The 27,850-nt window shown below is 32.1% G+C and overlaps 3 protein-coding genes across 7 annotated transcripts in view; all 3 read left to right on the forward strand.

Moving 5' to 3' along the window:
- Nucleotides 1–1,444, forward strand: part of LOC148610446 (uncharacterized) — a 26,657-nt gene extending 25,213 nt beyond the window's left edge. For all 5 annotated transcript variants that reach the window (XM_088543327.1, XM_088543326.1, XM_088543328.1 and 2 more), the window contains exon 8: nucleotides 1,306–1,444. The gene's annotated coding sequence lies outside the window, so the exon portion shown is untranslated. The remainder of the gene's footprint in view (nucleotides 1–1,305) is intronic.
- On the forward strand, nucleotides 1,435–9,385 carry LOC148610447 (uncharacterized). Its single transcript, XM_088543193.1, has 4 exons — nucleotides 1,435–1,695; nucleotides 5,722–6,126; nucleotides 8,276–8,653; nucleotides 9,339–9,385. The coding sequence occupies exons 1-4, from the start codon at nucleotides 1,437–1,439 to the stop codon at nucleotides 9,383–9,385; spliced, it is 1,089 nt and encodes a 362-aa protein (XP_088399319.1). The 5' UTR covers nucleotides 1,435–1,436.
- Nucleotides 9,386–18,040: 8,655 nt separating this feature from the next.
- LOC148610448 (uncharacterized) lies at nucleotides 18,041–27,230 on the forward strand. The gene is made up of 4 exons (XM_088543194.1): nucleotides 18,041–18,405; nucleotides 22,413–22,899; nucleotides 23,332–23,386; nucleotides 24,715–27,230. Exons 1-4 carry the CDS (start codon nucleotides 18,041–18,043, stop codon nucleotides 25,173–25,175), a joined length of 1,368 nt encoding a protein of 455 aa, XP_088399320.1. The 3' UTR covers nucleotides 25,176–27,230.
- The last annotated feature ends 620 nt before the right edge of the window (nucleotides 27,231–27,850 follow it).

The following is a 27,850-nucleotide window of genomic DNA, read 5'->3' on the forward strand; positions in this document are numbered from 1 at the left end:
AATGTCAAATGTATACAATAAATACATTTGTAACCCGTGTGTCTAATCCTGGGTTATATCAGATATGTTATATGTTAATCTGCTATATCATTTTTTGTGACTTCTTTTCTTTTAAACTACTAGAAAAAGCCTGGTGGATATTGAAAAGCTGATGTGTTCTAAATGTGTGTAAAATGTTAAGGTACACATTTCTTGTTACATGAACAATATCTATTATCAATTGCAAATGAATTTCCCTAAACAGAATACTTATCACAAAAATGATGTATTAAGAATTGCGTTTACCGATCCAAAACGCGAATTTCATTTGAAAGGGTAAAACTAGTGGGTTTTCTATAAGATTTCTTTTCTAATGTGACCATGCATGGATATATTTAGGTTATGATTTATATGTGTACATGAAGCAAGCCTTATAAATCGTGGTATCCTAAATATTTGTGTATATATCTCTTTCCTGGAGTCAGCGCTGAATATATTTTTTGTGCTGTGAGGACCCTTCTTTTTTTTTTAATAAAATCAATTTATATTACAAATTACATGCAGCCTTGGAATCCCCCCTCTCTCTAGCCTACACAAACACACCAATGATGTCTATCAGTCATGGCGAAATTGATTATCCGTACCTGTTCTTACACGGAATTAAATAAATCCTTGGTTTAAATGATAAATTATAAATGTCTGTGTAATCATAATTTCTGCCATGCCTTTCCGTCAGAATAATATCGCAATGATAATGTTTGAATGATATTTTGATAAAATAACATTTTTTACGTTTACAGGTGCCACTACGTACATATATGATCAAACTCAAGTCATTGGGCTTTGAAGTATGCCGCTGGGGGAGAAGTAAATATAAAAGAATCTATTTTAATCTATTATTTCAAATACAAGTAGATTTCTTAAAGTAGAATGAACTTCACGAAGCAGGCATTTCAGTCTTGCAGAAATCGATTACTTAATAGTAAATTAAGAACCGATGTCGGGATGGGCCGAATATTCCGGTTGAAAATTTCCCCCCTTTTCGTCTAAATTCCCCACTGATAATAATAAACTTTAGTTACAATTTTATAATATATGTGATATAATTGATAAATATATGTCGAATAACAAACCGTAGACAGGTCTTCAACATATCGTAAAAAACCTAAGGATCTAGAAAAACATTTCAGTTTATCTGGTAAAGTACATTCTTTGCGTTTTGAGAAATTGAACCAGCCTATGCAGCTTTTTGACAGTATGTTATTTTGATGTATATCCATATCCTTAAATTGAAAAAAAACTAGAGATTACTTTTTATTTTGGCAGATGCGCTTTGTTACTACAAAGTTTCGAGGAACCCGACTTCACTACCACGGGAATGTAGATTTGTTGACAAATATGTTGTTCTCTGTTGGAGATACATAGATAGCTTTAACTTCGAGCAAATTAAACAACACATGGAAGAAGATAATGATGCCCGGTCCTGCTTTATAACAGAAATACTTAATGTGGTTGATATTTCACAGTTAGTGGGTGTTCACTCTAAATGTTGTGTAACTGTATCAAGAGAAGGGTATATTATCGATCATGGAGTATCATCAAACATTCCAATTAAGGAAATAATGCCCATCACGGTTATGATGGAGAGATTTACTGCTGACAGTAGATACAAAGCAGAAATTTTTGAAAAGGTGATGCTGGAAATAGTAAAGCATCGTAAGTAGATATATTTGTTTATTTCAACACTTTATTATGGTTTACATAATTTCGTCATATATAATTTTCACATTATTGGTTTATAGAAATAAGGTAACTTATCACTATAGTACGGCGAAACGAAATGCCCTTCCGTGTATGTTTTTGATGGTTAAGGCTTTTTTCTTAAATTGTGGAAGTACATTTAAAAACATATAAACATTGAACAATTTCTAATACAGATGTTAAAATTTAAACTGAACAAAAGTTAGTTCACTTTCCCTCCAGTTTTTAATGAATAATTGTTGTGTAGTATGAACGTGCTTTTATTCATCAAACAGTTCTTTTTCTTTTCTATCACGTGATGATAAGGAAATCCGATTTCGCTTTGTCTTAATTACTTAAAAATATTATACATCGTTCTTTTTCCAAAACAAATTGTAAACCTAGATACAAATATATACTTCTTGGTAGAGATTTCTCGTACTTTGTAAGAAATAATTCCAAATCATCTTCCAAACATGCAGAAAATGTTTACAAACTGCTGGAATTTTTAATCGACAACATATTTGTCCAGTATGGTGGACGAGTTTTCAAAAAAAGGTCGGCATTCCAATGGGAACAAATTGTGCTCCTCTACTTGCTGACCTATTCCTTCACTTTTGTTATGCTGACTTTATAGCTGAAAGAAAGAATATTGTTTGGCTATAATCTTTAATCTCGTTTCCGCTATAAAAATGACGTATTATCTTTAAACAATCATAATTTCGTGGATTTGATACATCGTCTCTACCCCACAGAACTTGAGGTAAAGGATACAGAAGACACTGTGAAGTCAGCCTCATATCTTGATCTATACTTAGAAATCGATGGTAAAGGAAAACTGTCGACCAAATTTTACAACAAACGTAATGATTTTTCATTCAGAATTGTTAACTTCCTTTCATCTGTGCCATAATCCTTTCAGCACCTGCGTATTGAGTGTTCATAACACAAATCATACGTTATGCCAGAGCTTGCCGAAACTGCGGAGACGTTTTGTACCGAAAAAAGGTTTCTGTTCTTTGTTGTGTATGTCTGTTTTCCATGTCTTTGTCCGTGGATTGCATTCTTATGATTACCACTATAACCTTTGTTCCCTTGATTATTCTTTCAATAGGTCAGTTATTAGCCCTCTAGTCAACAGCACTGAGTTTATTTCTGTACAAAATGTATTCATTGTCGGTTGTAACGATTGAAGGTGGCAATTTTTTTAACACTGAAAAAGGTAATAATTTAGACATTTCCAGAGAAGATTCGAAGATTCGATGAAAATTATTGACGTATCCACACTTGTAAGCGCTATTGAGGAAAATGAAATATTTTCCTTTCACTGATGATAAATGTGTACTCAATTTAGGATATACATAGATTTTAAAATTAGTCTCCTAATTAGCAGTCCTTGATTAATATCTTTCCTAGTGCTAAAAGAAGAAATCAAGTCTGGTCGTTTAAAAAAAGAACTATGTATCATTCGACGCTCATCTATTTTTCAGGAATCCACAATTCTTTTGAGGTATTAATTAGATCGGCGTCATAACTTTCAAAATTCGTATGATTCTGTAGATAGTTATGACTGTTTCTACCCTGTATACATACTGCTACATACACACATTATGGAATATTTGTAAAATTTGATAAAATTGTCTATTGAAAAATCTGGTTCTCAATTCATTTCTTGTAATGAGTAAGGTCTTTTTGTCAGTAATTTTTGGCGGGATAAAAAGACAAACTGGACATATTTAGATATGATCAACACATGTGATGCTTTAATTGACAATTTTTTAATCGTCTTGGTAGTATTGTATACAGAAAGGTTGTTGGTATTCCAATGGGGACTTATTGTGCTCCTCTCGTAGCAAATTTGTTCCTCTACTGTGATTAATCACAGTTCATGGCTTTACTCTTTAAAAATCCTTCAAAACACGATCTGTTGCGTGACCTTATTTATACTTTTAAACATCTTGATGGTATTGTGGTCGTAAATAATCCTATCTGAGAAAATTATGCTCTAGACATCTACCCAATAGAATATAACTTGACCTACTCTAACATAAACAGTACTCGTACAACTTTTCTTTAATTAGATATTACTCCAGAAAACGGCAGTATCTACACAAGTATGACAAAAGAGATATTGATTTCCCTATTGTAAATTCTCCATTCCTTGATTGTTATATTCCGGAAGTAATCTACTATGGTATTTACATTTCACAACTAGTCCGTTTCGCTTTTATTTATAATAAAGTGTCCGATTTTGATAAACGTAACGTATTTCTCACAGAAAAGCTTCTACAGTAAGGATACCGATTTTACAATTTTTCTAATAATATTTACTGAATAGATTTACTACAGCATATATTTATTCGTAAAGGATACAACTTTTTAATCATTGTCTATTCTTTGAACCAATATACAGATATTCGGCCAATTATTGCACATTTTCGTAAAATCTAAGTTATGTTTGTAAGTATTGCACTACAAATAATCTTAACTGTTTAGTACTTGACGTAACTACTCCAACCCCAGTCTACCGATAGAGCAGTGACCGATTATTTCCATTGCAGAGAATTTGGATGATATTCTTTAATATGTTCAGTAACTGCGAGCTCTTTTTTAATTGGATATCACATTATGTTGATGTATTCCTTGACGGTTAAGTTGAAATATTACAAAGTGAATTTTATGGTGTGCTTGTTTGTTATTTCAGTTCAATTTTTACCTTACATTAAAAAGGTGATGGCTAAGGCCGTATAAAACTAATTTTACCCTACCACAGACATGCGCCTGTCTAAAGACAGCAGATGTTGGACATTATTGAGACTTTTGTCGTTATTGAACCTTTACGTATATTGCAACATATCTGTTCTCTTTATATTCGACGTCTTACACGATTGGCTATTTAGAGTTATTAGTCTATACTGAATATAAAAAAAAATGCTCTTGAAATATGTCTTCAATTCTAGGTACACAAATATGATAACTGTAAAACTGTTTGATTGGACTCATTTTTTCCAAATTTTATTTCTTTTCAAAGTTGCCTATAATCGCACGATTTATTTGCTTTGTGGTATCAAGTTCAAAATTTTCAACAAATAATTTATGAATGAAGCATGCTTTTGGTGATTATTTTGGTCTTAATCTAATTTTGTTGATTTCGGATGTTGTAAACTTTTCCAAGTTGTCTACCGCGCTTGCTGCATAATACTTGGTAAGAATTGAATGATTTCGCCCGTAAGGTCAATGATGGTCATTATTGTGTCTTTATGTCGTTATTATGACCTTTTAGTCTTTGTTGAAGAAGTTTTATCGTTCTGTTACAATTGACTTTATCATTTGTGTTGTCGGGGTAAATCATAGCTTATTTTAAGATATGTTTACACTTATTGATGTCATTTGGTGATCTCCTTTGAAGGGGGTTATACAAGTGTGTATTTTTCGCTTCCATCGTATCTATTTCTTTTTCTATGTGTTAATCTAAAAATGTTAAGATTTCAGGATCTCTACAGATTTAATAAGTATTCGATATATTTCCGCTTGAAATATTTAGTTCTTTTACCCATCGGTAGTCAAGAGATAAAATCTTAGTTTTATGTTAAAAAAAAATCAGTTTTTATTGTGTAGATGGATTAACCGTGCCGACCATAAAACGTCTGTATCTCCTTATACATAGTATAACAAAAACAAGAATTTCTGCACCGAAATTAGCCGGTAATTCATTATTTTGAATAACGAACAACCAAAAATTGCCTTGGTGACAACATTACAAACTTTACAATTTGACGTTTGATTTTAATGCCATCATATTTGAATTATTTCATTTTAACAGAACGTGTAAACAAAACCAATTTTTAATTCTAATATGAAAGTTATGTTACATAAACCTATTTGTTGAATCTATTAACTGTAATCAATAGTGTATCTGTTTTTATTTCGCTAATTTAATTTTAACAAAACTATTTTCAACCCTTCGATAATTAAAAAAAAATTTTCTTTTCTTTTGTATAGTTGGTCCAATCTGTTACCGTGTCGTCTTTTTTCCTACGACATATAACGAAGCGAGCTCAAGTCATAGGGAATTGTACATTATCAGCAATATATCAAATAACAGCAAGGTGTTATCAATCATATCAATGATACACACACATATTGCATCTCAACACAAGAGACTTAATTCTTCGGTGTTTTCAGACAATTTACGTTCAATTAGAGAAAGTCCATGCATTTTACCAATTCCAACTTCCTCATTGGTGGATGTAACTAGAAATGTTAAACAAGAATGTATCATTCCCTTTCTGTTTGATTCCGATCAACTACCAGAGAGTCTCTCAACCGTCGCCTGCGTCGATGTCAGAAATCCAGAAAATGTAGAATGGATGGAAAAGCTGGAAAATATATTGAGTGGTAAATACTGTAAGTAAAACATCTTGTATTTGTTGCTATTTCCTTGTGATTTTGATTACCCTGCAACTTATAATCGGGACACATTTTTACACCTTCCCGTCGGTATCACAAATTTTTGCGCGAGAATTAAAAGTTGCTTGCACCAGTTAAATGAACATTTGAGAAAGTGTAAGCAAAAATAGAATAAAACAATATAGTCTAATTACCAATGATTGAACCTTACCGGTAGAAAAAAAAATAATACAATGATTGAAATTATTGCAAATATACAAATATAATTCAATTGATAATATCTAAGATAAGCGGGAATATTGTCGAGGAAATATTTTTTTCAAGGATTGTTGCTAGTTTTATATTTTGCGTGTTGTTCCACTGCCACTGTCACTATGTAAATAATATGTACTGATTATACCCAACTTGCAACTTACATGTTCTTATTGTGCACCTTCAATTTTAGATTTTGATCAAATCAATTTGGGGTTTCACATGGCAGACCATGGAATGTCATTTGTTAATATTGGGATAAATGGGACCAAACTCTTTTCTGTTACTCCTCCTATACCTATGAATGGAAATGAGTGAATGTAGAAAAATAATTTGTTTTGTATATGCCCATTGTGCTCCTACAATTTTAAATTTTGGTCAAAATCAATTTAGGGGTGTCACATGGCAAAACATGGACATTGTCACTTTGCTATATGGGTAAATTGGAGATTTATCTCTTATCCGTTACTCCTACCATACCAACAAGTGGTATATATATAGTGCAGGCGGTGTTCATATATATAGGATTTTACAACGATACCGATAAAAATGTTAACACACTATAATAAAATATATAATGGCCAAATTTTCAGTCAACAAATGACCTTCTTCAGTGCCTTAAATAAACTGAATGTGTATGAAAGTAAATGGTCTGTAAAGACAACTCACTTCCTAATCAGGTGAATACCTGTGACGTGTAAAATTTTATCGACAGTTACAAAGATCTTGAACATTGTGTTATAGACACACGTTGTGTGTTGATCTTGAATACTGAACTATAAAACTAAAAATATTTACAAACACTGTTATAAGAAACTATACAAAATAGGATGAACTTAATGTTTTTTTTGTTAATTCCGTGTGGATGTAAAACACGGAGTTCTTTTATCCAAAATCCCTCCCGCTTCACTCTCTGTAGATCGCTCCATATCGTGTTTTGTTCCACGATGAAGATTTGCATTTTGTTGAAATCATTATATATTTTCTTGTTTGTGCTGCATCGTCATGACTGGACGATCCGATACTGATTAAGTTTGTTGGTTGGCAGATTCCTTTATATATATATTGGCAGAGTGTATTATGGACCCCTTTAACTTTTCGTTTTTGTTCCGATTGACGAAATATACATTTTCCCACACTTTTAATTCAAGTGGGTTTTTGATTTATTGCCCGTGAAGCCGAAAATGATTTTATGACTAAAACAGAACTAGCTCGCATCAAGATGGTATAGTGTTACTATGAATAATTGAAAGCGTTCTTTACTTTGTTTTACATTTTGAATTTACTTTTTATCGAGTTTTATCGAAATTTGATAGTAATATGGTTTTAAAAAAAACGCTTGCATCGTTTAAGATGAAACTTCATCGATTGTGGTAGCTCTCTTTTGATTTTCTGAAAAATTCTATTTTTCCTATTCTTTCTATCTGAATCAGTATGCTGAAACCAAGCATATTTTGTAAGTACGAAAATGTTGAGGATTGGTCAAAAATCTCCAGAGCAGGTTAGCGAACAATTGTTTATTTGTTATGTTGTCTAAATGTCATTTTACAAATCTTTCATGTGAGGGGCATAAACACACACTTTTGTAGAGTTGTTCTGCTAAACAATGTGGAGTCTACATGAAGTTTTAAAATAAAAAAAAAATACGAATTCGCTGTTTATTGAGTGAAAGTCGACACAAAGTCGTTAATACGCAATATCATATTAAAAAAAAACCCTGAAATATACAAAACAATATTATAGGTCAATAGAATAACGTCATTTGTGCATTTGGCTGTGAATAGTTTTGGTCATGATTATCAATTGATTATGTTATCCTTGTAGGAATTGCTTAAAAATGGATGACCTTATCTTTGCAGGGTATGCTTATTAACTGATTATTTTATCTTTGTAGGGATTGCTTTGTTTACAATATGCGTCTCTAAAATGAGAATCTGGAAATTGAACGTTTGTGGTGAATATTTAGATTATACATTCGTTCATGACAAAACAGATGGACTTGCGAATTACATACGTCAAAATTGCAGCAGTATTTATGATAAGAATGAGATATATTATAACCATTGTAATGGATTTCTGTTTGTTGTTTTGTCAAGACCAACTGCAAGCAACGCCTTAACAAAGTACATTGAAGACAACAGGAACATGTACAATAATATAATAGTTCTGTTATACCAGTGCAAAGTACCTTACCAACTCAGCAAATATCGCCATATACACGCATCTGACAACGACAGTGACACATATAAGGAGATAATAGAATGTATGAACGGTAAATATGAAGTATATATTTGCTCATTTACTTTTGTTATTTTGTATGTATGCTTTTAGTTACTTTATGTTCTTTGTTGTGTATGTCTGTTTTCCATGTCAGGTCTTTGTCCCTGGATTACATTCTTTTGATTACCGCTATAACCTTGGTTCCCTTGATTACTCTTTCAGATGCATTTGAATAGTAATTATTCCTTGGTTGATACTAAAGTAAATTATATTTATAAGTTAGTTAACAGCCAATATCCATCGACGAAAAAATATCAATTTACCGGGGTCCTACATTGATAAATGTACAGGGTCTGAAACATGGAAGGCTCATCATCGTTCTGTCTGGCGTACTTAATCCGTAAAGTCATGATTTGAGTACAAATAGACCGGTCCATCACAAGTTTTTTTACTTAGACGTTAATTTGTAAATATGTGATACAAGGCGGATGAAATGGAAACTTTTTCCTTTCTTCGAGACAATATACCTACATCTCTAGTCAAAGGAGTTGAATTTCACAAATGATCCATTTCTGCCGAGCATGTGTTATGTACACCGATTTTTTTGTAAGGAAGAAATACTGTCAAATAAGGTTTTAGGTTAGATGTATGTTTAGTCTTTGTTTGTATATCAACGGCATAATTTTACCTTTCGTCATCAAAATTTGTTTGACCGATATGATTTTTTTTTAATTCAGTTTATTACATTTCATACTTCACCGGATTGACAACACAACGATCTTGACAAACAAAACTATAATGGTGTGGTATTTTAGCTGGGTCTTATGACTAACAACTTGGCCATCACATTATCTCTATAATTTCTTTCTTCTATTGTCATTAGCCAATGTACTTTGATTCAATGCATCTGTATTGTCCTATCATTGGTAGTTAATTCGGTATTTTTTTCGAATATCATATCATTTTGATATATATTCATGAATGCCCATAAATCGTTCTGTTTTAGTATTGCTTCAAGTGAATTAAGTAAAAACAAGAACGTAAAGTTCATTTGTGTAAGAATCTACACTTATTACACCTTAAAAATTGGATATATAACCATATTCCTCGTATGTCGTTTCAACAGTGGATGTCCTTTATTGTGTTTTTATCTTCAACTTTTAACATTTTTTGCATAAACATGCTTCATTTAGATTATGTTCTTCCTTGTTACCTGACCAATACAATCTATATACAGGTTTTTGGTGAAACTAATTTCACGATTATAAATACTTATAAAATGCCGGATTTTCCGTTATTTCAGAGAAAGATCCGACGCTTAAGTTTAAAGAAACAAATGATGAATTATGGTAACGTATATTGCTTTCTTAAATGCAAGAAGTGTTCTTCATACTATCTTATGAATTGTATTTTAATACTCTCATTTCGAGTTAAACAGCCATAGCTTAAATATAATAGAATCATATTTAAAAAAATCAGGCTGAATTAAAGCTAGCAACGGGTACACAAAATAGCACCTTCATGTAGTTGCATTTCACGATTATTATTTTGAGTTATAAACGAAGTTTGAACGATAAGAACTACATTGATATACTTTTTGTATCCGTCCCGAAATATTTCCTTGAAATATATGAAACTATGTAGCATTTAGATACGAGTTGTGTAAATTGGAGTAGATAAGGAACACATGGAAGGGTTAAAATAAATGATTTGATATCTTTCAATTAATAAAGTAGAGAAAGACAAAATGGTTTGTGTTGTTGAAATTCTAATTTGTACCGAATACGGTAGAAAATCACGTTGTAAACCTATTTGTCACTCCTAAATTCGAATTAAAATAAATTGAAAAAAACAAAAAGCTCATGTTAATAATGTTCTTGATTTTTGTTAAAATATTGGTTTTATTGACATGTAGAAACAAAGGAATCGAAAATGAATTATACTCCTAAACAACATCACCTCAGCAAACGAACCGCTTAGTAATGTATCGAGTATCAAAAGTGAAGTGTAAAATTAAAATGATTTTAAGCTCATTATGCTCAAAGGCGTCCCTTTTCCTCGCTCGTGGAATATTTTAAGGACTCTTCTCCTATGTGGGGATCTTATATCCATTGAAAACATGATTATCGTTACTGAAAAAATAGGGGTCAGACAGCAGTTATTTTGTTTATCTTTGAAACCACAGTTTGGTTAAGCTAAATTCTAACATTAGTAAAAGCGTCCTGCAGGACGAAATCTGTCTGTGCATTAAGGTCTGTTGACAAATGATGAAGTAAGGGACCTATTACAAAATAGAATGTGGGATCTTATTTTTCTGCATTACATGCATCTGGTTTTCAGGAAGCGTCCGAGACGAGTAACACTAGATGAAAAACATCATTTTGGAAATATTACAGAAAAGGAGACGTATATAAAAACAAGGTATAAAGAGTCTTGTGATGTAGGCGGAAATAAGGGTTTATTATATATATATAAAGCGAGAATAAATTTATATCGTACAGTATTTTGACATTTGCATGATTTGTATTTATTAACCATTGAGTAAATGTCACTCTTGGTTGACCAAATATACCCAAGATCATTTACAAACGATGTAGTCAGACGTCTTTGACCCTAAATTATGTTATTTCCTTTTTATCAAAATTTGCAGTGTTAAAATTTCAACATACCTACAACACCGGAGCCTAATTTCTTGTATACACATGGTAAACCCAAAGGTGACGGATGTGGTTTACTATTTTGAAAATTTCGCTTTTGAGCACTTGATGAAATTTTTTTAATGACTCCTGTTTTTGATTCTAATGCTGATAATAAGAGGTCACTCTTTAGAAAACGTTTATAGCATATCGACATATGCAATACAAATGTGATTAGTGGTTTTATTATTTTTGATCAAACTATAAAGAATATTTTATCTTTGCATTTAAGTTAAACGGTTTGCAAAATAGGATACCACTTTTGTATTCATTTTTTATATATTGCAAAACATTTGCTGCGTTAAATTATCCGAAAGTACTGATTTATTGCACGTTATCTTTTTAAACAAGAAATTATAGAACAAATAAGACCATATGCAAACAGAACACATCTCAACACTTTAAAGGTAGTTAAATGTTTGCTGAATTCACATACACTTATGAATCACGCTTTAAAGTCCCCAGAAAGTACTTACGTTCCTTCATGCATATAAGCATTCAATGAATAATCTTAATTAAAATTTAATCAATACACATTGAACACTTTAAGAAGAGATGCGCTTACAATAAATTGAACAGACATATGAGTAATCAAGGGACACAAGGTTTTAGTGATAATCAAAAGAATGCAATCCAGGGACAAAGACCAGACATGGAAAACTGACATACACAAGAAAGAACATAAAGTAACTGATATCATAGATACACAGTAACAAAAGCAAATGAGCAACTCGAACTCCACTAAAAACTTGGAGCATGGACCAGGTGCACCGGTAGGGTAAGCGTCCTCTGCTTTTCTAGATACAACCGCCGAGTTGTTCATAAAAAGTCAAGTCCGGGGTAGACAAACAAGGAAACGAATACTATAACCCGTTGAATAAATCAGTTTTCATTGTGTAGTTGGATACACCCTAACGGTCAACGAGCTCATAATGACGACCATAAAACTTCTGTAGTGATGACTTCAATCTTGTAGCAACATAACCCTTTTCCAGAAGCCTATTTGTTAAAGTAATAGCGCGATACAAAAAGTTTTACGAAGTTTCGGCAAGCTCTAGCATGACGTATGAGTTGTGATATGAACACCTCTATACGCAGGAGCCGAAGGGATGTTGCCACAGATGAAAGGAAAGTGGAGAATGCTGAATAAAAAGTCATCACGTTTGTCGTAAAGTTTGGTCAATATATGGTGCTGATTCACAGTGTCTGTAGTATCCTTTATCTCAAGATTTTTGGGGTAGATGCGGTATATTTGGAAGATGATTTGAAATTATTTCTTATAAAGTATAACGAACATAAGATCATTTTTAAATAAATCGCAAAAAATAACGGATCTGAACGGTCGGTTTTTATCAACTCAAAAATATTAGGCGTTGTATTACATTTTGTATTATTCAAAATATATCATGAAATAAAGATAAAAAGTATATTATATTTATCTTTCCAATACAAGAAATTACACAACGACAAAATGGTTCATGTTTTGTTTATATTCTAAATTTGGAATTATGTGGTAATAATGTATAATGCAAATCCTTTGGTCATTTATGAACAATAGGTTTAGTAAATAACGTCCTGTATTCTCTTCCTTTATTATACTGAACCGACGTTCACAGCTCCCAATTTTTAAACGCAACCTTGTGTAGTGTATAAAATTTCACAATTTTTGAATATTAACATTTTTTCTACCTTACGTATATCTGCATTTTAGCCAGTATGTGCCATACGATCTCAAAAGTCGTCCTGAAACAGAAAGTCCAACAAGTTAACAAAGGCACGGAGAGGAGAAACATAAAAGCTGTTGTCTGATGTAGGTTGAAGTCAGACACCATCATGCATATGAATAGAAAATTAGATTAATTTTGTACTTATTATTTTTCATAGTTAAATATCAAGAGTGTGCATATATTTTTATCTCTGTAAACCTGCTTTACTAAATCATTAAACTTTTATATCATATATACGGTTCCCAGAGTGAATTTTGTAATTTCCTGATTTTTTTGGCGATTACGGCAGATTTTAATGAAGCAGAACAAATCTTACACACTAGTCCATTGCGCATTTGTCAAAGTAAGGTAGTTATTGATCAATGAATTTCTCCGAAGTTTTTAATTTAAAAATGAAAAAAAAAAAAAAAAAATTTGATTTAATAAAAAATGTATGATCAGTTTATACGAAAGTAGTATTTCACAATTGCACAATAAGCCTGGCAAGAATTTTTTGAGCGGCTTTCCCTTGTGGTTTGATTATTCATTTGAAATTTCCAGTTTACAGGGTTTACTGTGCATGCTCAAAAAATGGATATTTTGATTTTTAAACTTATCAATAATGATACGGCTGCGTTACCGCAGTGAAAGTTAAAAACTATAAAAGAATTTGCAACTAATAAACTGATAGAAATAATACTTTTGCATACTTTTCCCTTTTCGTCCACACACTGTGTGTTTACATGATATGTATTAAAAACTCACAGCAGTAACATTAATGTTCAAGTTAACAGAGTGGCGGTGTTTTATTATCGATAATGTCTCATCCAAGTACTAAAATAATACAAAACTTTACAGTTTGTTAAAAAAAATATCACATTTATATTCTTGTATTTTTAATATATATATATATCAATGTTGTTTTTGGGAACGATGTTTCATTGTGTGTGAGTTCAATGTAAAATAGGTATTTACAAGTAGCTATTATATAGACTATTTAATGTATATTTTACAGTTATTGTCTTTACACTTTGAGAGGTAATATTTTATAATAAATAAGGAATGGTTAAGTTTATTTTTAGTATATTTAGTACAGTGTAAATGTTCGCAAATGCTACCAAATTTCGAATTTTTTCAACAATCTAATTTTTTAGTTGGTGTTACATCAGTCAATTTTACAAGTAGATATTTGAAAAATTCGGAGTATTGCATGGAAGGCTAACGATGATTGTTCAGTAAAACCGTTCAAGTCTACGTTCAACAAACGTAAAACAGTGTATAAATGCCATGCGTGGTTGTAGGCTGTGCCTAGATCTCATTATTATATGCTTAGGATAAAAACGTAAGGTTGTTTTACCACATTTATTGTATCTTGCATGACGTTGCTTGTTTTGAGCATTTGGAAGAATATCTGGGTATGACGTACATTTTTGTAATATGTGTATAGGAAAAAAAACTAAATTTCCATTTTTTTTTATCATTAAAGCTAGCGAATGTTTTCTGATACTGGTTTAGTGTCAATATAATTTGACAGTACACGGAAATTTGCAACAATGACTTCTAAATCTTGCGAATGAAGGCGCATGCCGGATATTGATTCTTTTTGAAGCCATTGGTATATTGAAACAAAATTAATAAAACAGCCGTTTACGCTTCTTAAGGCCTATCATAAACCATTTAGCTACAAACACTAAAGGCAATGTTTGAATCCTTCCTAACCAATAAAATAATTGCTTTTATCAACCACAGAGGAAGTACGTGATCAAAGGCATTTTACTTAATTGAATGTACATAGTTATCATTTTTCATTTGGTTTATATTTGTTTTATGTGCTTTGTAACATTATACATTTTGTATATGATACTCCTTTTACCCTCGGTTTACTTATTTTCATGTCGTTTAACTATGATATTATGATTGTAATGAAATAAATTAAAAGAAAAGAAAGACTGCTTCACCATCAAATTTCCACATTTAACCGCAAAGCCAGCTAGTTTACTGCAATTTGATAGAAATTATCAATTGATAATATTTTTAGTTACATATAAACATATTTGACCTAGCTTACATGTTTTATTTATTGCAGTCCTTGCAAATAAACAAACGAAATAAAAAGACCGTGTTAGCTGTTACTAATTTAATCCTCATTGTCTTAGGAATATTCAACCCTCTTTCTCCTTATATTGAAGTTTCACTTTTTTCCTAATATCTGTTGAAAATTCTTTATCCAACATATGAAATAAAGAAATAAGGATTGAAAGTTTTCATGTTGTATCAGGGTATCAACATTGCGATATCAGAGTTATTAGTATCATTATACATGTAAATCTATTGTTCTTATATGATGTGCTTGAAAGCTCGTTAGACCTTAGCCATGGTAAAAAGATGATAAACACATGGCAAACATTTCGTGGCTCTATTAAAACACGGAGAAGCTAGTCCTATTAGAATAAATCATAGAAACGCCATTTTATCATTGTTTTATTGATAATATGGAGTCTCCGTATATTTCTTAATTTTGTATTTTTTTCTAGAACAGCTTGTTTTATAATTTAGTGATATTTTGTAATAATGCGTTTCAAAAGATTAGATATAAGTAACATGTGTATTAATTATTCAGTGATGTGTATAAATAAAATACTTTATAACTTTTAGTTTTATGTTTAGCTAAAATGGAATTATCTGATGATTACATAATTAACTATTTTTGAAGTGTTTTGGTTGTTGTGCTTGATAAATTACATGCCCATTTCGAATCTTTTGAAGATTTTATTCTTCTACCTTATTACACAAGACCTCCACATAAACTCATAAAACAAAGATTCGCATATCTTGTTAATTGGTCCTTTGATAAATCGGGATGTGAATACATTTTTTTCGAATTCTTTTAGATATTGTTTAGTAATGAAAAACATAACATCTATATTTATTGGACTTCTTTTGATATACTGTCTGTTAGACAACATTTTCTTCCGTAAATGGCCGTTTTCGAGTTGATACGACCCACAAGGTCATCCAATAAAAACGCCGTCGTTATGGTATAAAAAGTTTCTTTTTGTTTTGGTAACGCAATATTCGTCTATTGGTGAATGTTTTCCAATACATATGATTTATTTGCAGAATGTAAATAGTGATTTTTAAGCTTTACAAAGATAATTATTGAAATAGAAACGATATTTTATTCAGAGTAGAATTATCTGCCGTTTTCTAGTCTAGTTTTCAAGAAGAAAATGGCATCTCAGCAGTTGAAGTTAGCGATTGGCAGTGTAGTTTCCTAAAAAGGAGAGAAATACAAAATTGTAAATTTCGAGAAACCGTACCAAGGATTTTCATGGCATCAGGGAGAGTCACGAAAGTATGTAAACAGGAATTTTGTAGAGGAGAGATCGTAAATGAGGACTCTTATGAAACCGATTTTAAATGCCTCACAGTCAGATGAGGACTTAAGCTGTATCGATAAGGAAGGTACACATCATAAGTATAAAAAGAATTCCCTATCTTTGTTTTCGGTTCAAAATCCAAAACATTACAAAATATCATTCATTGATACCTTAAGAACATATTTTCTTAAAAGTGATATATGGCTTTTACAGGGACATTGTTCTTTGCGGTACACATATTACACGAGAATACAGTCATAAAAACTACATGATTATGTATACCTAATAAAATAATGCCTATATTGACCAAACTCCAATTAATATCCATTTATACTACTGGAACTGCTTTATTTATTAAATAGTCATAAAAAGTATTGCATGTATATGTAAATCTACATACATGTATCATAAATAAACAATGTTGAAGAGACAATAGCCAAACCATAGCATGAAAGTTATCCAATACACGGGTACGGCATTTATATTCGATTATTTAACATCGAACTTAAATAATCGAATATAAATGCCGTACCCATGATAAAATAAGTACAAATCTACCCCTAGAAGGAATTATTTCTTTCTAATATGACAAATACGGTAATTTGTTTGACAAAAATTTTCCTTTAATTTTCGTTTAACCTCCCCCGTATGGAAGTTGTATAATATTTAATTATCCTGCAATGAGGTTATTTGTTAAAAGAATAAAGGTATACGGTTATTTTTTGCTGTATCCGTACATTAGCATGTTATCGACTTTCTGGCTCCTCCCACTCACGTGATCGGCGGAACTACTTTTTTCTGAATAATAAAATACTTTAACCATTCACTTTTATTTTGCACTACATTGAATATTTTCTGATTTTACAAAACAGATTTGTAAGAAATCCATGTTTGCACACAGGAAAATTATTTATTAACATTCTCTTGTCGATAACTTCATATTAAAAATGCAATATCTACTAAATAAAAACAATTTCTATGGACATCTTCCTTTTATGCACATATATCACATGATATGAATATTGTTGTTCTAAGCATCACTCCTGTTCCCGTAATTAATGCTGTCACATCATTCCACAGTTCACAGATAAGATTTGACAAACAAAATTCAACAATGTCTGGGTAGCATATACTGGTAAATACTTCCAACCACCAATGGAAATCTACAAAATGACAAATATATATTAGTTTTCTGGAGTATTCACAAAAATCAAGAAATAAAAATCAACTGGTACGGCATTTTGTTTCATCAGATGTTTAGTGTTCATTAGTATGAATAAAGGCAGGTTTATACTATAGTAGCGACAGCAACATAATAGCAAAACTGGCTTCAGCACAGCAACATTACTCTCAAGTTGAATTTTATTAAACATTTCTGCGAAGACCCATTATTTCTGGTTGTGATTTATCTAGTGACAGAAAAAATACCATCACTTAGCTCTGTCACAACCAAAGTATAAACCAAGCTAATTGCTAGCTTCCAAATATGATGGAAAAGCTCGTCTTATTGTGTTTCTAAAGCTCCCAAACTAGTTTTTTGAAGTTTATTCTAAATATTATATTCCAGATAGGGTGATGTCAGTTTAATGACAGGATATCAGGTATCAGATATCTTGAACTGAATGAGCGTCAGACCAAAACAAGAACAGGAGAAAAAATGTCTGACATCCGTGAAATAACTCCAGGAATGTACGAAAGCTTCAATGATCGTGATCCTGTTGCATTGTATGAATTTTATAAGTCAAAGCAACCTTTGACGTGTAGCGGACCAGATGACCCATTTTATCCAGCACCTAGAACAATTCCCATGGAGGACAAACGGTCAGAATGTTGGTTCATCAGGCAAAAACATGGGGAAAGAAAACTTTCATCCTTGATGACAATTATGAAAGAGAAAGCTGGAATAAACAAAGACAAGAGACTAACAAATCATAGTGCTCGAAAATATCTAGTCAGTAAATTAAGTGAAAATGACATAGATGCAAAAGATATCATGCAAATTTCTGGACACAGAAATGTCGCGTCTGTTAATAATTACATTGCCATGCCCGAAAAAAAACAAACAAATTTCTCATATTCTCAGCAACACAAACAGGGGAACATTGGCAATTAACCAAAAAGAAAACATACCTGGTGCCCGAAACTTGTTGCCATCGTCAGTTCCTCAACCGGTGTTTGCTCCTTCGCAGCTAGCTATACAAATGCCTCAAAACTATCCTCCGACTTTTGTAAACATCCTGACAGACTCAGTCTACCATCGTCACAGATTTGCTCCCGATCCAAATCAAACCATCGAGTAACGTCGATGTTTTATGGCGCCAGTCTGAATGTAGGCACACCTAATGTTAGCTGCGAAACGTAGCTCTAACTATTTTTTTGTATTTATTTAATGTTATCGCAAAATCGAAAAAAAAAAGATCAAGAGCTACGATTTCGCAGCTAATGTGTACACGAATCCGCCAAATGAACAGTGACATTGACCTTCCTCGCGAAATTCAAAACCTTAATGTTCTTAAAATCGACTTTACAACATTTAAAATATTTGTATTTATTGTTCATTTTACTTATTTGTCTCTTTGAATTAAATAAACTTTGATACATTGCTTATTTTCTTCAAACAGCTTTGACGGATTATATGGTGAGTTATATTATTTTCTCTGGTTTAACGATGGGGGCTCCTCAAGGGATAGGCATTTTAAAATTTTATTTTAAAAATGTACACACGCACAAAACTATTAATATAACAGGATAAAAACAATATAGGTACATTGTCAAAAAATATTGAAGATATATGTGTTCGGCTTGGAACGGAGGAATTCCTACCCATTCCGTCGCCTCATCACATATCTTCAATAATTTTCGACAATGTACCTATATTGTATATATATTTTTGTTACCGTATGTGTTAAATGTGTGTACTTATAACATTGATTTCAATTAGATAACTCTTAGTCGCTAAATCATCGCATAGACGTTTTTAAATAAGTGTTTTGTCTCGAAGTGACAGCGAAAGAAAAGAAACAGTGCACAGGTGCTAAAGGTGGGATTGTACCGGTATATAATCTTTGACGATATGAAGATGTGATAGCCGAGAGTAATCAAGGGAACCAAGGCTAAAGCGGTAATCAAAAGAACAGACTTACACAACAAAGAACATAAAGTAACTAAAATCATACAAAGTAACAAAAGTAAATGACTCCACTATAAACTGGGAGCATGGACCAGGTGCACCGGTAGGGTAAGCGTCCTCTGCTTTTCTAGAAACACCCGTCGAGTTGCTCATAATAAGTCAAGTCCGGGGTAAACAAACGAGGAAAGGTAAACTATGACTCGTTGAATAAATCAGTTTTCGTGGTGCTGATGGATACATCATAACGATCCACGAGTTGATGATGACGACCATAAAACTTCTGTAGTGATGTCTTCAATCTTGTAGCAACATAACCCTGTTCCAGAAGCCTATTTGTTAGAGTTCTAACGCGATACAAAAAGTCTGCGTAGTTTCGGCAAGCTCTAGCATAACGTATGAGTTGTGATATGAACACTTCATACGCAGAAGCCGAAGGGATGTTGCCACGGACGAAAGGAAAGTTGACAATTCTGAATGAAAAGTCATCACATTTGTCGTACAGTTTTTAGTTTTCCTTTACCATCGATGTCAAAGTTTAGGTCAAGATATGAGGCTGACTTTACAGTGTCTGTAGTATCCTTCATCTCAAGTTCTTTTGAGTAGATGCGATGTATCAAATCCCCGAAATTAGGATTGTTTAAAGATAATACGTCATCTATATAGCGGAAACTTTGATAGAAGGATTTAGCCAAGCGATATTCTTTCTTTCTGATAAAATCAGCTATAAAGTCAGCCTCATAAGAGTGAAAAATATTTGTTTTTCACCTTTTGAGTTTGCATTTGGCGTTTGTAAGTTTTGTATATCATACAGCCTGAATTTATATAGTTTGGCTGTATATTTGATAGTGGCTGAAATTTGAGATCCATATGAAAGTAGTTTCTTACAATCATTGGCCAATGATTTGAAGATACCAAATTTATGCAATTTTAAACATTTTACTTTTGATACAAATGCGCAAATTGCTATGTATGAATAAAGCATTCTGCAGTAACTTTTATTTATGCTCATTCTTTGATATTGATAAAATATCATAAGTAGAAAAGCATTTTTTGCAATCTGAGGTAATATCGACAATGTACCCCACTCGAGACAGACAGTGAGTAGGGTGCATATATATTACGGTAGGTGCATATGCAAATAAACACTATTATAATTCTTACGAACTATAGGGGGTCATAGCGTTTTTCGGAGGAGGGGGGTCATTTTTGGGTAGTTATTCATATTACGTGTTACAATTCATGCTACGTTCATGAATAACAGTAACTGTAACCACTACATGAATAGTATTTTATAAAGATAAAACTATACTAAATATATGATATTTATCAATTATTGGACCCACCATATAAAATATTGCTATAATAATCAACCAAAAAAAAAAAAAAAAAAAGAAAAAGAAGATCCCAGACGCCTTGCATCAAATTTCAAAAACACATTTTCATGAAGCGTAGAAAATTTACTTTTTAACAAGCATGCAAAGTTTAGGTAAATGAAACGTATGCTAATTTACTCACGTATAAAACAATTCGTCATAACTATGGCGAGTTTGAAAAATACATACACATTCGAGAAACAGTACCAAAGAAATTTCGATAACATCAATTTTAGATGAAAAATATCATAAAGAAAGAAGATTCGATAACATCAATTTTAGATAAAAAATATAAAGAAAGAAGATTCGATAACATTCACATAAGCCTGATTGTTGACTCCAGATTCGACTACAGGATGACTGAAATGAACGGTATAGTACAGTACCGAAGATGTTTTGTTACCACAAATGTATTTTTACATACAACTATACACACTGTCTAATTTCGAGATAAATGTAAGTCTTTGTATTTTATTTGTTCGTATTTTATACAAATAATTAAAAAGAAAATGAGAGTAATCTTTTTTTGAAAACAAAGATCTGAATTTTATTATTTTACTTACATGTATAGTAAAGTTTCCATATATCTTCTCCGGTTAAAAAAATGGCAAATCAAATGAATTCTTTCAAATAGCAATGATAATAATTAATGCCAATGACTCATTTGTTTTTATAATCAATAATTCCATTTGCCACTGTAAAAATAATTCTGTTTCAGTTGTCAAAAACGTTAATATTGAAATCTTGTTCAAATAGTACAAATGTAATTAGATATTTCTTTACCCATGGAATGCGTAAAAAATCTAGTTTTGACGGTTTGTATAAACTAAGTAACGTTTTCCCTGAGAAAAAAATATAAAAAGTAACATCTGAATCGGTCTTCAAACTTCCACTTTTTTGTAGTTAATAGAATGACAGATCTTCTGGTCGACATGCTTGTCCAGAAAATAACTAATTGTGACCCGTTCAGCTCTCTTTGTCAACTGCAATGTTTACATAATTCTGGTAAACTGTTGAATACTGTAATACTAAATTGCATATCAGAATATATTACAAGAAGTCGGGATTCGGGTATTAACTTTGAACTACCGTGCAGATATTTGCTTAGCTTAATTGATAATCCCGATTTATTTGTTGAGGAGAAATTGCACAAGTGTTTACTACGTGCCTTAACTTTACAAGAAAAGAAAACTGCAAAAAGCCATCGCATGGAAGCTTCTACAAACATTTATGAAAAACAACCCCCAGCTGGAGTACATGAATGTTTGGCCGGGCCTGAAATGCCACTGTATTGGGTTAAAGGAAAGGGATGGTTATTGTTCCTCAAAAGGAGTTGTTATTTTCATTGAAATATATTCAATTGAAAGTAAAACAGATTTACAGGACTTCGTCGGAATACCCATTATATATAAAGTAGTAAAAGGGTATTCACGAGAAGCTGCAGCTATTTCGAAACTTATCAACCAAATAACAGAAATAGGCAACCAGACTAATCTATCAGATTATAAAGCAAATTAATTATTTACGCGTCATTCTAACCTTACTCTTATCTCAAAGCCACCATTAAAATCAACTGCGTTTAGTGTCGGTTATCATAAGTTCGAAAGGATACAGTGTATACAGCTATACTGTAGAGTTAAAGGGATTATTCCTATCGGCGAACCACATTTTCCATCGAATATAGACAATTACCCAACAGACATAATTGAAGGTTTTCCTCAATTTCTAGTAAACATATTCGTTGGGGACGAGGTTGGATTGCCGGATACAGGATGGGGTACGTTGGGCGGTTTCGTTAAGTATCGGGGCAGAGACGCATTTTTAACATGTGCCCATGTCATTTTACCGAGAGAACTTCTTGTTCCGGGTGCTGATTTATCTCCCATTAATCAAAATCAAATTTTCGTATTTTGTAAGAACACCAGTTTGCACCAGCTTTTTTCTTGTGGAACATTGGAAGACTATGCGTTTCCACCTAAACGGTCCGATGATGGTGTGAGTATCGACGCTGCTGTTGACTAGAAGGTTGTGGCATACAGGATATTGGTAAGAATAAGTTACTTAAGTACATATGTTTAAACGTATGGAAAAATCCAGATTGTCAGGTCACACATGCAGGGAGTATAAAAGAGAAAGGACAGCTCATTTTCTTTAGGTTTAATCAAAATTAATACCATATTTCTGTTATCCAATCATATAACGAAAGTTTAAAACACTTGCCTCAAAGATTCCATCCGTCAGAATTTGAAGACTCCAGAAACAGAGAACAGAAATCCAACAAACTTAATTTTGTTATGTTCCTTCATGGATGTAGTAGAGTGATTTGCAGAAAAAAAAGAGCAAAAAAAAAAAAAAAAAAAAAAAAACTCTTGGCGGACATGTACATCGACATTCTTTGAATACCTGTAAGCAGTTAGAATGTGATTAAAAACAAATCATCTTAAGATGTCAGTTAAAATGTCAATTGATTCATGTGCACAGTTAAATTCTATTAGTACATGTATTGTGCAAATGGAAAATGAAATACCCAATAACATCCATAATTTTATGTAATTATAATTAAACTGTAAATACGATCTTTGTCCATAAATCCTATATTTGCTATCCCATATTATATATATGGAAGGACCAGATCACAAACCGTTCATAATTAGTACAACGTATATTCCCATAAAAAACAAATATCGTGATACCTAGTCATTGTACTAGTTACCTTAACTTCAGTGTTTAAACACATATATCTCTGCTGAACCTCTGTGTACTATTCTCTGTTTTAGCCAATTAAAACAGCCAATTTTATGGGCATTTTTGTTCTGTGATTAAATAGTCAACTTTTGACGGAAAAAAAACTTCCTTTTCACATTTTGGAAATTCTACACATATAATCTTTACATGTTACTTGTTGTCCGTTACCTACAACGAATGATTTCACTTAAATCATTTATCAAATGGTATTGGAGTCGATTGATTTTTGACCCCTCCTCTAATTAATGCAAAATAGCAGAAAACTCTACCACTTTTCAGTTAAAAAAGAATAATATTTAAAAACTACATTGATTTATCTTTCCATTTACATACGATACAGCCGTATACCCTCTAGGCCCATTAAAGTTCGAAAAATCCTTAGCCGTCCGCAGCACTATCATTAGTAGAGTCGATCAGATGTTGAGACATAGATTATTATTTCGAGATGTCAACCCTGTGTAATATTATAAAAAAAAAAAACGATTTATCAGCAAGATTTACTTTGATTTTACACTCACTGCTTCGTGAAAGGCTGAAATTGTTACTTGAATTGCTAAATTTAGTTTATGGAGGAAAACACGTACATGTATCAGGTGCTATCCATCTGTTTTGTGCACCGTAGAAACATCTCCTGATTTAGTTGAACTTGAGTTGATGATTTATGATGTACACATTTTGGTTCCTTTGCTCGATTTAATATACGTGTGTTTGCGGTTTTATTATTTCAAGTTTTCTTTTTCTGATAGCATAATGGTATTTTTATTAATATTGCGCAATTTTGATGTGTCTTATTTCGAAATGAACAGAATAATTGCCAAAAACGTTTTCTTTATTTGTCGAGGAGTAGAATATCCAAAGTACCATGTTTCGACCCATGTATTCTCCACTGCACTTTATATTTGCAATTTAACGGTTCACCTCCAAAACCACATCACGTTACAAAATTAGTCAATTAAACCTGAAAAGAAGTCAATGTTTTAAGTATAGTTCAGTTGAAAATTCATACGATTATTTTTATAAATCAATTTTAGCATTTAAAATATTCATTGTATAAAATTTCAATATTTACTTGTTTTATTTTAGGCCCAACAAATAGTTACATAGAAACGTCTATCCTCGATTACAAAGAGATAGGTACGAACACTCCTGTTCGTATTTATGCAACTGGGGTTGTTTCTGTTGTTAAAGATGTCAAAAATAATATAGTATTACAGAAAACCAATCATGTGGCGTTTGAAAATCTGAACACATTGATGACAAGGGCACAAGAAGGAGTTAACAATTCAGGACTGACAGATAATATACATTTAGTAATACAACAAGCTGATGAAATGGAAAGGAGATACCCTCGAAGCGTCACTCTACATAATCAAATATCTTTCAGAAACATACAATTTCAGCAAGGTGATTCAGGGATGTGCGTTTACGGAATTGGCCCATCAAATGAAGTGGGTTGTATTGGAATGGCAATTGCTTCTCATCCGAATGGCGGATGTATAGTAACTCCCATGAAATCTATTCTGTCTGCGTTTAAAATTAAATGAAATTAATATGTACATGTAAAGGTATTGTAGAATGAAAAAAAAAACATGAACGGCGTTGAATTTTTTTAGCAAAGTATGTAATTAAAACTACTATGTCATGCTTGTTGAGTATTTAGTATTATTATTTTTAAATGATCTATTCGCGGCTTTATTGCTCTTAATGTAGATATGAAAAATCAGTTTGTACTTATATCATTTCACTACATTTACCATTTAATGACTAAATGCGTCTTGAAGTTAATCTGTGGAAGACCTAATACCATATACAAAGATATTATTGACATGCAAATTCTTTAGTACCATACGAAACATTTTAGTCGCTTTAGAACGACTATAAATATGAAAACGTGCTCAATACTCACTTACTACAATGAACAGTTAAGTACAATAAAAGCAATAAAACAATAACTTTGGAAAATAATCCTAGATGTACTTATTTAAAATTCTGGTGAAATCGTTTTATGCCGGTCGCAAAAAAGTAGTAACTGCCTGGTCTCCTATATTTATAAATTTGAGGATATTTTATCATACGCCTTAATGTCAATAAATTTGAGATGCATTAATGCTGTTAGGTTATTATAGGATTATAGTCACTTGCAATATGACGGGTGCCGCTGACGGAGCAGGACAAGCGTACCCTTTCGGGGCACCTGCTGTCCATCACGGAGTTTTGTGGGCGTTGATATTGCTGGTGCTGTAGTTTTTTTTTGCAACTTTGTTTTCCTTATCTTCAGTTTTTTTATGATTTTTTTATTCGCTTCGCTACATTGTTCATGTAGATTATCTTTGTTTCATATGTTTATAATTACATAAAGGCCAGTTTTTTTTTATTTTGACGTTTTTGAATAATCGCACTACCGACGCTTCGGTATTTCTTCGCCGATATTTTGTTGATTTATCATTTTTATTATTCACATCCTGCTAGAACCTGTATCGTTCGTTATTTAGTTTACGTACATTTGTATTGGATGTTAAAAGCCCATGTCTTGATTGCAACCGGAAATTAACTTGAGCAAAATTGTTGACTGTAAACCAAAGTAAGATATTAGAGAATAATAAAATATCCTGATCATAAGCGTAATCTTAGCCTTATTCGGATTATTCAGGGGTTAATATTCCAGTTTCAATCAACTTTTACTTTCTACTTGTAATGACGTTTAGGGTTGACGCTATATCAGTTACAAGATTTACTAACAATTATATTATTGCATTTTCTTGTTTAGAATATATACATTTACCCAATCGGATAATTTTTAAAGATGAAAGCTTGAATTATTTTTTAAATATCTGTAAGGTTCTGGGAAGATACATAAATCAATCATCTTCACGCAAACTTGCACGTTCACCCGTAAATCGCCTACGGAATTATTTGATTGGTAAATATTCTTGATACACATACTGATGCCAGCATTGATATAACCACACATCTAACCTGTTTTTAGGTAACGGCACTTGTACTTTTATATTGAAGAGAGCTAATATTAGAAAAATGTAGTAGTAATTGATTCGTTCCGATGTGGCTATTGCAGGCGTTACAAAATATTAGTTTTGTTATCTAATTAATATAATGCATCCACAAGGAAACCGAATTCCTCTTAAGGTTTTTTCACTATACGTCATTTGCATTGAAAGTGTGCCACAAAGCTGTTTCTCCTATATAAAATTTTTTAGACCGTCGTAGTTGACGGATTTTCATTAAGTTTCATTTTGACTTCGTTTATATCAACAATATATGACAGCATTTTAAGACCAGCAATATGATTCAACATTTTGTTGTACTCTGACTAGGCTTATGCTGCGCCATAGATTTCGGCTTTGCACACACACACACATACACGGGTTTCGTGCACTTAACGGTTTTGGTGCTAAGGGTGCAAGTGCACTTAAATAATTTATAATCCAAATTGAATGGTTACCATCTTAAGATCTGTAGTGCGGCACTGTATTTATGTATCTTCTAAGGGCTTCAAATACACATGTAGTATATTTTCTAACATCAATAGTCCTTCTACTTTAAAGAATGCATAAATTCATGGTGTGATTTCTTTGTTTTGAATAAATAAACAGTGTGTTAAATTTGAAAATAACTCCTGGTGTTTGTCTACCCAACTATATGTATGTTTAGTACAATTATCAGTTACATCTGAAACCCAATGTTTTGAACCCAAACACTTAAATGTTCATATTTAATGTGTCGGTTGTTCCAGTACTGATATTGCGCTGCTTATAGATAACAAACACTGGTTTTGACGTAACATAACAGTCAACATCGGTGGGATGAAAAGCTGTTTGAATTATCCCAAATTTGTTTAGTTCATTGAGAAGTATTCCTCTCTCAATATATATTAAATATAAAATTTATATTGTTATGCTGTACCAATGAGCTTGTGTGCATATTTAAAAGAATGGATGATTCAAGAATTATTTCAACAGTAATACCAACCATAATAATTCTTCGGCTAGCTGACGATTTTGGATGAAACAACTTGTAAATCACTGTTTCTTCACTTTCAACTTTAAACCGCAAAACATACCACTCAAAATCGCATTGATATTTTTTATTTGGAAATTGCTACCTTGAAAAAATCAGTTGCTGGATAGGACTACTACGACAATGGGATACAAAATCTCTCGACCTGTACCTAATTCTATCCAAAACAAAGCATATAACTTAT

The sequence above is a fragment of the Perna viridis genome, chromosome 8, assembly GCF_037379345.1.
Source record: "Perna viridis isolate PV_CMFRI_1.1 ecotype Kerala chromosome 8, ASM3737934v1, whole genome shotgun sequence".
NCBI classification, from domain to species: domain Eukaryota; kingdom Metazoa; phylum Mollusca; class Bivalvia; order Mytilida; family Mytilidae; genus Perna; species Perna viridis.

Excerpts from the sequence above, each read along its gene's own strand:
- LOC148610447 (XM_088543193.1), top strand. The coding sequence starts at position 1,437 with ATGGAAGAAGATAATGATGCCCGGTCCTGCTTTATAACAGAAATACTT. Across the intron at positions 6,127-8,275 it reads TATATTGAGTGGTAAATACT|GGATTGCTTTGTTTACAATA; the intron begins GTAAGTAAAACA and ends TTATCTTTGTAG. Across the intron at positions 8,654-9,338 it reads GATAATAGAATGTATGAACG|TTTATTACATTTCATACTTC; the intron begins GTAAATATGAAG and ends TTTTTAATTCAG.
- LOC148610448 (XM_088543194.1), top strand. The coding sequence starts at position 18,041 with ATGTCTGACATCCGTGAAATAACTCCAGGAATGTACGAAAGCTTCAAT. Across the intron at positions 18,406-22,412 it reads TCTGGACACAGAAATGTCGC|GCGTCATTCTAACCTTACTC; the intron begins GTCTGTTAATAA and ends TTAATTATTTAC. Across the intron at positions 22,900-23,331 it reads GTGTGAGTATCGACGCTGCT|ATGTCAGTTAAAATGTCAAT; the intron begins GTTGACTAGAAG and ends AATCATCTTAAG.